The 12779-nt window shown below is 43.5% G+C and overlaps 4 protein-coding genes across 4 annotated transcripts; all 4 read right to left on the reverse strand.

Annotated features, from left to right (window-relative positions):
* Positions 1 to 130: 130 nt before the first annotated feature.
* AOL_s00080g52 (uncharacterized protein) lies at positions 131 to 1636 on the reverse strand (the record flags this gene model as incomplete). Its single annotated transcript, XM_011124427.1, has 3 exons — positions 131 to 231; positions 302 to 386; positions 497 to 1636. The coding sequence occupies 3 exons, from the start codon at positions 1634 to 1636 to the stop codon at positions 131 to 133; spliced, it is 1326 nt and encodes a 441-aa protein (XP_011122729.1).
* A 2387-nt stretch (positions 1637 to 4023) lies between these two features.
* AOL_s00080g53 (uncharacterized protein) lies at positions 4024 to 5745 on the reverse strand (the record flags this gene model as incomplete). Its single annotated transcript, XM_011124428.1, has 2 exons — positions 4024 to 4942; positions 5036 to 5745. 2 exons carry the CDS (start codon positions 5743 to 5745, stop codon positions 4024 to 4026), a joined length of 1629 nt encoding a protein of 542 aa, XP_011122730.1.
* A 1110-nt stretch (positions 5746 to 6855) lies between these two features.
* AOL_s00080g54 (uncharacterized protein) lies at positions 6856 to 7485 on the reverse strand (the record flags this gene model as incomplete). The annotated part of the gene is made up of 1 exon (XM_011124429.1): positions 6856 to 7485. One exon carries the CDS (start codon positions 7483 to 7485, stop codon positions 6856 to 6858), a length of 630 nt encoding a protein of 209 aa, XP_011122731.1.
* Positions 7486 to 11061: 3576 nt separating this feature from the next.
* AOL_s00080g55 (uncharacterized protein) lies at positions 11062 to 12669 on the reverse strand (the record flags this gene model as incomplete). The annotated part of the gene is made up of 5 exons (XM_011124430.1): positions 11062 to 11533; positions 11975 to 12100; positions 12166 to 12418; positions 12478 to 12550; positions 12625 to 12669. The coding sequence occupies 5 exons, from the start codon at positions 12667 to 12669 to the stop codon at positions 11062 to 11064; spliced, it is 969 nt and encodes a 322-aa protein (XP_011122732.1).
* Positions 12670 to 12779: the final 110 nt, after the last annotated feature.

Below are 12779 nucleotides of genomic sequence, written 5' to 3' on the forward strand. Positions count from 1 at the left end.
AGTGATTACTAGGTATATAATATGTACTCTCTAAACGTCCAAACAAAAAAGAAGAAGAAAAGAATCGTAAAAAAGTAGTAAAAAGCGAAACCGGGGTGGGGGTTTGTATAAAAAAATAAAAAAATAAGAATTATCTGAGTAAAAGGTCCTGTGGGACTTCGCCGCCCAGTTCTTGAACTTTGGCTATTAGGTTTCTTCGATCCTCTATTGCTTTACGCATGTGATCCACCGCTGTTTTTATATTTCTGTTAGAATCCATTTTTAAAAAAATCCAGCAATGGGGGACGGGGGGGGGCAATACTTTTCCTCAAAACAATACTTTCACTTCTTCCTTGTCCTTCAATACCGGGTACTAACTCCGTAAGTCTATCGAAGCCATCTCTTATCTATTTCCACCTATTAGCCACCCCTCTCTTACTTCCCATAACAAATACAAGTTTTTTTTTTTTTAAAAAAAAAAGGAATAAAAAAAAGGAATAAAAAAAAAAGAGCATACCGCCATCCGTCTCTTCTGCTCCGAAGCAATATGATTATTCTTCTTCTCCTCCTCCGTCAACCTCGGTCTCTCCGGCCTCTTCCCATCCACCAGTGATTCCCTCCGCCCTCCGTCGTTACTCCCAGTATCATCGTCATTACTCGATAAATCGTCAGTATTGCTTCCGTAACTGTTATTATTATTATTACTAGTCGATGCAGTAGTCGTCGTGGTGGTAGTCGTATCCTTTCTCCTACGTTTCTGAGGTTGATTTAATCCGCCGGAAGCATTACTCGATCGAAGGTCGTCAAGGGATTGATTATTGTGCGGAGAATCTCGGAAAGATCTTGAGGAGAGGTGGTGGTGGTCTTCATCTTCTTCTTCGAGGATTACGTTAGTATTTGTGGTCATATCCATTGTGTCCAAATAATGCAAAGTGGTTAGGTTTAGATTGTGGTATTGGCTGTGATGAATGTGATTGTTATTGTTATTGTTATGATGATAGCTATTATGATGATTGAGGTTATGGTTATGGTTATGGTTATGATGGTTGTGATGGTGAAGTTGGTGGAGGGAATGGTTGGGGTCGAAGACACCCATGTTCCCTGCTTCGCTGATTAGAATAGCATTGTTGTGAATGCTATTACTATTAATATTAATACTACTTGCAGTAGTAGTAGAAGGATTTAAGACACCGCTGCTGCTGCTGCTGCTGCTTTTTCTCCTTTGGAGTCTTTCCAACTGATTTGTGGAAGATGATGATGATAATGTAGGGGAATAGGTATTATGGCTCAGGAGGATGGACGAAGGTAACGGCAAAGGATTACCCAGTACATCAACATTACTGCCTCTCTTCTTCCCTCCCGTTCTACCGCCACCACCACCATTATTGTTGTTGTTGTTAAAACCAGTAGAAGTATCCATGGGACTTTGTAACGTTGGACTTGTCGCTGCTGCTGTCGCTTGTTGGAGGTCCAGGGTGTATGGATCCATCAGGGAGGATACGGAACGACCTTGTCCCATTCCCATGTTTTCCCAGGCGGCGAGGTCGTGAGGGGTTCCTTGGTGACCACCGGTGAAGAGAAGCATGTCTTCTTCGAAGAAGGAGAGCGGGAATTGTTGGTGTAGGTTTGGAGGGGAGAACGGGTGCGGTTGGTCCATCGTTACTTTTTAGTTCTATCTGTGAAGTCTATTCGAGTCCGGTGCAGCTGTGTGTGGTGTCGTGTGTGGTGGTTGTTGTCGCGATATCCTTTGTTCGTAAAGATAGAAAAGGAAAAGAAAAAAAGAGAAAAGAAAAGAAAAAGAAAAAGAGGATCTCTCTCTCTTTTCTTTAAATATTCTTTTTCTTCTTTCAAGCTACTTTCCTCGGTGGATTCGAGCGATCGAGCGAACGGTGTGTGGGGTGCCGGTGGTGGTGGGCTGGGCTGGAACAGGACAGGGAAGGACAGACGTGGGATGCTTTTTGCGGGGAATTTCTTGCGCTAGCTCGGAAGCAGACAAAACTGGGATGTTCCCTCCTTTTGCGACAGAGCGAGAAGAAGGAGATCTAATTAAGCCGATGAGGAAGCTCTTTCGTCAAGAGAGAGAAGCAGGGAATATGCGATATGATTCGTCTGGTGTCTGTTCTTTTTTCGTTGGCGATAGTTCTCGTTATATTATATTATCTTTCTTAAAAGATAGACAACTATAACATCTGATAATACACGACTCGACTCTAAACTTCGGAATGATCCTTTTATTTTATTTTTTATTTTTTTAATCTTTATTGTTTCTTCTTTCTGAAAGAGTAATGCTGTATGTGACTTTTTTTTCTTTCTTTAAAGCAAAAAAGTATTCTCGTGACGTTTGACGTTTGACGGGTTTTCTGGCTCAAGATAGCAGGTGATGTATGTACCTCTTTCCTGCCTGGGAAAGAAAGCCACCCTGCAGCTGTAAAGGTATGAAGATGGTGATGAATGACCCCGAGATGGGAATGGAAGTAGATGTGTAATAAATAGAAATAGCTATCTAAGAAGTAGTATAGCTTGGGGGGTGATAATAGAATTAAGAGAGGATGAAGATATAAAGACAGAACGGTAACCGGAACACAACGATGTCTATATGATATAATACGATAGATGATATGATATGATATGATATAATAAAATAGATAAAAGAGACCGATAGAATGATAGAATGATAGAATCTATATTAACCAGTCAAAAGAGCGTATTATAAAGCCTCAAAAAGTCCGAACATTCGATTCTTTTATATACCTGTAATCCTAACATGTAACCATTGCGAGCCCACCCGAATCGACTTAATTAACTTCCAACCTGAAACCGAATCAAAGAAGACGAAAATAAACCAGAGAAAAGAAGAAGAAGAAAAATGAGGGAAGCCGTTTTAACATCTGAAATCTGTGGGGAACCCTTGCTCCCTATATTTAATATATTCTACTACTACTATGTATACTACCTCCCAATAGGTAATGCAATGTACATGTAGTATGGTAGAGTATACCAATCGTGAGTGTGAATGATGATGCTATCACATGCCAAAACCCCGGGCCATGTTCAAGTGCCAAAAAATCCAATCCTCAAACATCATGCAAAGCCCTCACTCACATACAAACCTTTTTCTCCCGAGCCGCAAGGTACCAGAAACTAAAAACAAGATCTGCCCTGTGGAGCCCTTCTTTTTTTTTTTTTTTTTTGTTTGTTTGTTTCTGACTCTGCAAATCCCGAAAACATAGCGTTATTGCAGTACGCACGAGCTTTTTCTTAGAGCGAATAAATTTAAATAAAATAAAATAAAAGGAAGATTAGTAAAGGGCGGCTACCTCTGTTCCGTGCGTAAACTGTTCTGGACCTGACTGATTTACTAACTGACTGACCGACCGAACCCACGGCATGGCATGGCATGGCATGGCATGGCCTGGCATGTTATGGCCTGGTGGCAGGGCTGTAAGCGGGAAACATCATTTATACGGCCTGTCTATGAGCATACATTGGCACTATACCCCCCCTCCGTAAAAAGATCATAAACGACAGAATGAAGATTTTTTCTTTCTTTCTCTTTTTAATATACAGATATGTACACCACCTCGACTGCTAACGGATCTAATCTAATAGAGTGATATATTCTAGAATGACCTTCCTTTCATCCGTAAACTTCCGCCCAGCGGGTTTTTTTTGTTTAAATTTTTTTAGTCTTCTGCGTGTAGAACTGACTCGACTCGTACTCGACTTGACTCGTACGCTTCTTACCCGTTAACCTCGAAACTCGTCCCTCGGTATAATCTATTTTACCCTTCCCCTGCCTTCCCGCTTGTAGCTAGGTAACTACTTCTATACTACCGAAAGATGATAGCTATCTTACTATCTCATGCTTTCCCAACAAAAAATTTCTTTCTTTCTTCCCTTCCAGAAGCCGTGGAAAAAAAAGGTGAAAAAGAAGAAGAAGCTCATGATGTTTCCCGCTCGGACAACCAATTGTCCGAAAATGAAATCAGCCAAGGAAGTGGAAGGGAGGAAAAGAAGCTTATGAAGAATAAAAAGAAGGGAATACTACTGATACTCCGCTTCCATCTGCACAAGCTTCTGGTATACCCCCTCCACCCCCTCCGCTTCCTTCTTCACATACTTCCCCCCCTCCCAAACATCCCACCCCACCTCCCCACTCCCAACCTCACTTTCCCCAATAACCACAATAACATTATACCCCGCAGCCTTAGCTTCCCTAATACTTTTATTCAACCCCAAATTCCTTTCTTCCAAATCCACATAAAACGTTCTTTTCCCCATAACCTGTCTCTTATCACCTTTCACAACACCCGCGAGTACATCCCTCGTCCTTTCCGCGAAGTTTCGAATATCTTCGTTCTTCTGGTGGACGGGGATGACCTTGACTTGTCGAGGACTCATCCAGAATGGCCAGCGTTTTTCGTATTTTTCGATAAGTAAGGCCATGAACCTCTCCAGACTTCCAAAGATCGCGCGGTGGATTATTACCGGTGTTTCTTTCACTCCACCACCACCACTATTACCACCCTCTTCGCTACCGGCACCGACACCGGCAGCATCATAACTCAACTCGAATTTCTGAGGTAACTGAAAATCCAACTGCACAGTCGCAGTCTGATGTTCCTTCCCCTGAAAATCCACCAAAATAACATCAATCTTCGGTCCATAAAACGCACCATCCCCCTCATTAACCGTCCACTTCCTCCCCGTAGCTTCCAAACTCATTTTTAAAGCTTCCTCGGCCCTTTCCCAATCCGATAAAGAACCCATATATTTCTCCGGTCTGGTGGATAATAAAAACTTATAGTTCTGTAGTCCGAAGACGGAGTAGACGGTTTCGATCATTGATAAAGTTGATGAGATCTCTGCGGAGATTTGATCGTGACGGCAGAAGATGTGGGCGTCGTCTTGGTGGAAACGACGGACGCGGGTTAGTCCTGTTAGGGCGGATCGGATTTCATCTCTTCATATCAATCAATCAATTGATAATAATAAGAGTTTTTAGTAAATATTCCCAGTTATATATATATATAAAGTAGATGGGAGAATACCATACCTATGCAACGGCGCAAACTCCGCAAACCTCAACGGTAAATCCGCATACCCATGTCCCCTAACCTTATACAGCAAACAATGTCCCGGACAATTCATCGGTTTAAGACTATACATCCCCTCCTCCTCTTCCACTCCCTTTCCCTCTGGCTTAACCCCAGCATTAAGTCCCACCCCTTCCCCTTCCTCTTCCAAATTCTTCCTCCTAACAACCCCTTTCTTCCCACTAAAAACTCTAAACATATCATCCCTAAAATTCTCCAAATGTCCAGACTTCTCCCACAAAGCATCGTTAAATATCGTAGGAGTGATCACTTCTTGAAATCCATACAACGCGTATTGCGCTCGAAGGAATTCGATAAGACGGTTGAAGATCCTGGTGCCGTGTGGGAGGAAGAATGGAGAACCGGGGGAGTATGGTAATGTAGAGTATAACCCTGTTTGTGTGGCGATGGTGTGGTGGAGGGTTTTGTTGACATTTTTTGGGGAGGGAGGGGTGGTTGTGGTGGGTTGTGATGGTGATGGTGGGGGAGGGGTATTGTTGACGGGATTGGTGGATTGGTATGTAGCTTTCGAGGTGGTGAATGAGCGATTGAGAGGGATTGTGGGTGGTGGTGGTGGTGGTGGTGGTAGACGGAGTATAGACTGCTGTAGAAGAGGGTGGAATCGCAGTTGTCGTGAACTAGCAACGGTGGAGGGTTTTAGACGCTTCATTATCGGTCGTCTGTTGGGATGGGAAGTTAACGTTGCAGGATTTTGGCTTTGTTATTTATTTTTATAGTTAAATTTAAAAGAGGAACAATTGGAGGGAGGGACGCCCGTTGAAGCGAGATTTCTTTACCTAATGAGCTAGAGACTGCCGCCGGGAAGGTGCATACATAAAATCATGCAGCTACCCGAGCTTTGTTCAATCTATTCGATCAAGATCGATTAAAGAATAGAAGTCTACATGATGATACTTCTGTATACTTCATATAAATGTATTGTATTTTGTTTTATTTTACTTTATTTTGGTTAACTTCAGTTATATCTTTCCTCAAATCCACCCCCCCAAAAAATAAGATACAAACGGTCTATCGATATCAAGAAAACATAGAAAGTCAACCAACCAAAGAAAAAGAACTTCGAAAAGACCATTCCAAATTGATATCCACCGCCCTTTACCACCAGCATAAAACAAAACCAAAATAAGTAAGAATATATAAAAATCAAAAGCTGGAGAAGAGGGTTAAAAGAGAAGTTAAAGCATGGCCATAAAAAAAAGTCTGAACTCCAGGTATTGCTCCAGTAGCAGGTTCCAAATAGAAAAGGAAAATCCAAACCAAGAGGTGTATAAGAGAAAAAAAAGGGGGGGAATTACAAAAGATCCATTGCATCCGAGTGTCGAATCGCTCCATATCGCTGAAAGAGGAGGTGGTAATAGTAGTAGTAAGTAGGTGAACAGGACGTATAAGCCAATGATGAGAAGTGCCTTGCGTGTGCGTGTATATCTAAGTTATAGTAAGTAGACTGGGAAACTGGCAAAGGGCAAACGAGTAGAGGTCGGAAAGGAAGCTGAATCGAAGGCGCCGTGGAAGTCGGGAAGGAAAAGATAAAAATGAAAGAAATCCAAAGAAACCGTGCAGATGAACACCGTATGAAAGAAACTGTAAAATCAGTTGTAAAAGAAGAAGAGTCCAAAAAAAAAAATGAAAATGAAAAAAAAAACAAGAACCTCCAAGTACCTACCCGTATAACTCCCAGTAGATGTTACAATCCTTTAGTATGTCAGAGAAAAGAAAGGGGAACAAAAGAAGAGAAAATAGAAAAAGAAAGGCTGGCCCATCACTCTCGTACATAACCGAAAAGCTGTTCGGCCTGACGAAACTGCTGTTGAATCCTGAGAGCTGTAGCCGTAGCATGGCTCTGCAAAGCCGCTTGCTGCAGACTCTCCTGTAAGGCTAACCTATCCGCCTCCTTCAGCATGCTCTCCATCTCTTCCCGGTTCAAGGTGTAAGGGTTTATCCCATCGAAATCCTCCTCTTCATCTTTCAGCGCCTCTTGTTTCATCTCTTGCACTTGTTCCCAAGTCGGAATATCATCTCCAGTCGTGTCCCTGATAATCGTCCCCGTCTTCTTTTCATAAGCCTGTCGTTCCTTCAAAGTTCCCCACCAGGTAACTACACTGTCGATTTCGCTCTCGCTGAGGTCCAAATAATCAATTGCCTTGAAAAAACTCCTATGCCACGGCCATCTGGATAACCTCGCCCGGATCTTTTCATTATGATAGTCGAACCCCGGGTACAACTTCTCAACATCCGAGCCTTCATGCCCATAATAGGATGATACTTCGTGCTTCAGTTCCGTAACAAGGGTTGTAACAATTTGTTCCCATTGGAGCACGTCGTCGTTGTCTGTGTTGCGCTTCATCATCCTCGAGTGGATGGCCTGGTGGATTTGGCGACGACCAACCATGTTTTGGTCGTTTGCAAGCTCTCTCTTTTTGAGCTTTTACGTAAAAGATTGGCGTGGATTGGTGAGGGTCTGAAATTGATGGTATAACCTGATCCCCTGAAGCTGGACCGTGGAATTAGGATTTTAAGGCCAGTCGAAACCTTGTGATTTGAGTGTGATAATCGGAATCAGTGCTTGGGAAAGTGTTGTCTTTTTTCGGGAAGCAGGCGATTTCCAAGTTCGTTTTCGGACAAGATGTCACAATCACAACGTCTTTGCTTTGTTCGGTTTGTGCTTCCGTTGCTGACTGCGCTGCTGACTGCGCTTCGTTTATCGGAAAGCTTTCGAAAAAGGATCTTTGATATCAACAATTACTGTAAGGTCGAAAGAAGTAGATGGTGTCGTAGACAGATGGACAGACTTCTTTTGTCCTGTTAAATGAATAAATGAGTAACAAGAGGAGGAGATGGGAAATTTAAATTGTGCTCGTTTTCTTTCAAAACTGGATTCCGGCCCCAGTTGGGTTTTGATTGATTGATTGATTCTCCGATCCTTTCTCCTCCTGCTCTTCCTCCGTGGTCAATGCAGTTTTAGCAGCACGCAAGGGCGTAAATTCGAGGTTTTTGAGGCCGAAAATCGAAATGGGATTTTTGTTCTGGTGCAAAAATCCACGCGGGAAAAAGCAGGATATTTAATAACGTATTTTGACCAGGTGGATTTTCGTCGAGTTTAAATCCTTCTCCCGCTCGCTCTCTTCCCACACTGTCTTTTTCTCTATTCGATTTCCCTTGAGCTCTCTGAAATAGCTAACTAGCTAGGTAGCTTTTCCCGGAACGTTTTCGTATTTTTTTCCCGAAGTTTTGATGTGCGCACCTATGACGAGATGGCTTTTTTCCCCTTCTTCTTCTAGCTTCTTCTTTTTTGTTTCTGGTCTGAGTTCAACGGCGGCAATGAGGGTATTCCGTAATGACTTGTGTTTCGGTGTTTTTGTTTATGTAATAGATAAACGGCGGAGTTTATTGTGACACCACAGGTTTCCAGAACTTCTCGTTTGAATTCAGGCACTGCAGGTTTGAGGGTAATTCTAAGAAAACAAGAGAAAGAGAAAAGATGAACTTGGGATTTTAATATCAACTGCAAGGCGGTATTGTTTTTTTTTTTTCGTTCTTGTTTTGTTTGGTGTTTATTGATTTTACCGACGGGGAAAGAGGACAGGATGGGGCACAGGATGGGGCAGGATAAGGGACAGAGAAAGAGCAATCAAGATAGTTGAGAGGATTTAATCAGACGGCCCCGGCTTTTGCTTGTTTGGAGCCAAAAAAAAAAAAAGTTAAAAAGGTGAAACTGCAAAGAAGGTAACTTGGACTGGTTTTTGTCGGACTTCGGGATGTTTGTTTCCCAAGGATGTTGCAATAGTTAACGTTAGTCAGTGTAAGATGGGAATGAATATAAATTCAAAAGAAGAAAGAAGGCGAGGTGAAATCCAGGGCGGTTTCCTCTTTAAATTCGATCTGTTAGTTAGCTTGTTAGTTAGTCGGGGTAAGTTTGTGACAATTGTATAATTATCGTTGCATCGTCATCATCACACAAGCGCACAGGCTCAGAGGATGCATTCGACGGTTTTGAAGGTGCAGCTGATTCGATTATAATGCGACGGGGGGTCCCGGGGGGTATTAAAGAGGTTGGTTCCCGGCCGCTGCAGTCAACCACTGACGGGTAATCCTTGCACCAGATAAATTCCGTCTTGCCTGTTTCTTCTTCTTCTTTCCCTCTTCTTCTTCTTCTTTTTCTTCTTCTTCCGAGTCCCAATTTATTTTTCTTATTGCGCTTAGGAGGAAAAATATATATTAAGAACAAACTAAAACGCTGTTAGCGAAATTATCAAATCGAAGATGTTAGTATGTATAAGAAGTAGTTAGGTTAGAATGTATCGACGATGCAACGTTGAGAGCTCCGAAAGAAGGAGTATTCCGTGGGGACGGTTTTAACGATGAGATCCACTATTTAATCCAGAACTGTGGGGAGGGAAAATCGAAGAGAGGGGCAGTCTTGCTTTTTCCTCTCTTCACCCTTCCCTCTCTCTCTCTCACTCGATCACTCACTCCTCTCTCTTAAACATTTGAGGTTTGGCGGGTTTGGATGGAGACGCTATAATCCGCCCCAGTTTGTTACTGGAGTGCGTTAGTCGTTATTAACGAGGTCATCTCTCACGCTCTCAATACCGTAATACCCAATCCTTGGTCAGTTAGACCGGAATGGCTCCGCTTATCGTCCGAGGCGGCTGCTGCTCAGTACCTAGCTTCTGCATACGGAGTACATGCGTCCATACATACATAAAGTTGCCTCGCTATGGCTGGCCGTATGTATGCATCATGCACAGAATCGAGTGGGAACTCTAGGTTATTCTTGGAGCTAAAATAACCCCAATCAATCGATTCAACCAAAGGAGGGAACAAAGCTTGTCCCGGTTGCTCTTGCCGTTCCCAGTTGTTATGCTTTGTGCATAGTCAGAGTCAAGATCAAGCATGTTTTTTTTTTTTTTTTTGTCCTATTAGGAAAACAACCGAACGAAGCTCGATTCGATTCGATTCGATCTCGGTAGGGTGGAAGAAAAAAGCATGGTACGAGACGAGACGAGGCCGACGAAAAAGGATTCCTGCTTTCTAATCAGCTTTTCTGGAATCGTAATCTCCAAAAATAAAATAGAGAGAGAGTTTTTGGTGACGATTACCCTCCTCTCATGCTCATGCACTGCCCAGTCGGTGGTGGGTTAGGTTGGATTAAAGCGGGGCGGTCCCCGGGATATAATCTGGCAGCACAGCATATTGCAACTGCATTCCGGTAAGGCTATTCTTTCGTTTCATCTTGAGAGTGCCGGAATGTCGGAACAGATTGCAACTAGCCAACTTTGAACCTTTGCTTTGCTTGTAGGTGTAACTAAACCGTCATCGGTCGAAGGCCAGATATAGGTATCGACAAGGTCGGGGGTCATTTGAAACCCATACGTATACTATGCTGATGGACGTCGATGGTGAGAACAAAAAACAAAAAAAAGAAATAGCTAAAACAGATGGTGGCTTATTGGACTTTAATAGTTGATCCAGCTAATATTAGTGGGAACTCGTCTACGGAATATTATATTATTGATATACATGCCCGTGTATACCTAAGAGTACTTATGTATAATACATTAAGTACATACCTGCATCATCGACAGGTTCAGGCTCGAGCTTGCCCCTGTTCGTAGTTCGTCACGGGCCAAGTTAAACTGCTACAGAACCCTGGTATGCAGCTGGGTGGGTTCGCTCGCCTGGCTAAACGGCGGCTTGCTTGTCTGTGCTGTGCATTCGCCACAAGACTTACGTCTGGGGACTCCAGCCAAGCTCACGGAACGAACATCTGATCCTGTCCTAATATCATATCATATCATATCATATCACATCATGCCGAAACTCTAGGTTATGAAAAAATGATAATTCAATAGCTGCTTTCCTAAGTCTTAGAAAAGGCATTTCTATTGCAAAAACTTTTCTCTAGTTACCAGTGTATGAATCGATATCGTAAAACCCCACAAATCCATAAGGCCCGCCTTCACATTCACGACATCTGTGTATCCCCCTCATCATCCTCCTTCTCCGCCTCCTTCTTAACACTCGATACAAATATCTCAACCCCGCCTTGCGTTCCTGCATTCTCAAGATCTAGTTTAACACCCAAACTGTCGGCAACCCCTCTTAACCCTCCTTCTCTCAATGCGACAGTCAACGTTGCCGTCGCTTGCGAAAACTGTGGGCTGTGCAGAACCCTTCTTAATAACTCTTTCTCTTGATACTCCGTCTTCACGTCTGCTGTCAACGCTGGCGGCAAGTTCGCAAGTAACTTCTGACGGATAGCTTTAGATTCCAGGATTGTAGTCGCGACATTCGGTTGGAGTAGACTTGGAAGAGTAAGAAATCCTTGCGGTCTCGAGGATGAGGCACCACCGCCGGGGATTGAGATACCACGTATTAAGCTTGCGACGTCGAGTTGGGCTTGTTCTTCGGTTGTTGCACTTGGCTGAGGTTCACTTCTAGATTGGTCGATGGAAAATGTAAGCTTATGTATATTTCGTTATTGATGCTAAACGTGACATAGTAAAACAAAAAGAGAGAGAAAAGGAAAATGGTGACGCTAATGCTCCTTTACAATAACCCCCCGCTGTTCCACGTAGACGCTTGTAATACCAATATGTTTTGTTCTTTTTCGTATCTTTCTGTTGGTATCTAGGGACTTCCCCGTCTACTTTCTAATTCCATAACTCTATCATCTTTCCAACCTACAAAGCATTTGTAGACAAAAGAATCAAAGTGAAAGGCCGAATGCGGGTATTGGTTTCGGGAACAAGAAATATAGGAACTTATGGGTGGAATACCGGAACTTGTATTCTCCGTTTTATTGTATTTCTTTTTTCTCTCTTTTGGGTTTCTTTTCCATGGTAGGTAGCACAGGAAAGGCGAATGATAGGACCTACGCTCGACCACCATCTGCACCCCCTCTTCTGCTACCCTCTCCAGCGCTTGGAGCCGCCTCGTCGTCGATATCCATAAGCTCGTCGTCGTCCGCAATAGCACCTAGCTCGCCACCGGATTGGATTAACCTATCCCACCAGATCAGTCATGTATATTCAACGTATCTAAAGTTATAACATAATAAAAAACCCACTGATCGATCTTCCTAGCTACCAATCGGTCCTTCCGTGTGTGTTCTGAAGCGCTAATGCTCTCGTCGTTCTTTGTTTGCCACCAGAACATATGTCTTTGATCGCTGCTCTGGAACTTCAACACGCATATTCGGCCGTCGTTTGGGCCGTTGTTGTATGGAACGAAGCTGGCGTCACCGGGGAATACGATACGGTCGAACTCTTCGCCTTCGACGGTGTGACCGCGGCGGGGGATCCATTTGAAATGAAGAAGCTCTATAAGCTCCGTTAGACCCTAAGTCCTAGAAGCTATGGTGGATAAGAAGAGATCGTACCCTCGTCTCGTGAGAATTCGAGGCGAATTTCGCCGGGGACGTTGGATGGTATATAGCGGGTTGGGTTCCCGGCCTGTAAAGTAGCGGTTTCCCCTGTTAGCTAGTTGGTTTCGTGGGGTAGGGCTGTGACTTGTGGGAAGGACGTACATCCTGGGTGCAACACCCGGCTTTGGCTGTTATTAAAGTGTCCATGATGATAGTGGATGTAGAGTAGCGAAATGGAAGGTGATGAGGTGGTTTGGGGGGAAGTGTAGAAGTGGGTTTTGTGAAGTTGGGATGTCTTGGGATGACGAGGGTCCTGG

The sequence above is a fragment of the Orbilia oligospora genome (assembly GCF_000225545.1).
Source record: "Orbilia oligospora ATCC 24927 unplaced genomic scaffold scaffold00080, whole genome shotgun sequence".
Classification (NCBI taxonomy): Eukaryota; Fungi; Ascomycota; class Orbiliomycetes; order Orbiliales; family Orbiliaceae; genus Orbilia; species Orbilia oligospora.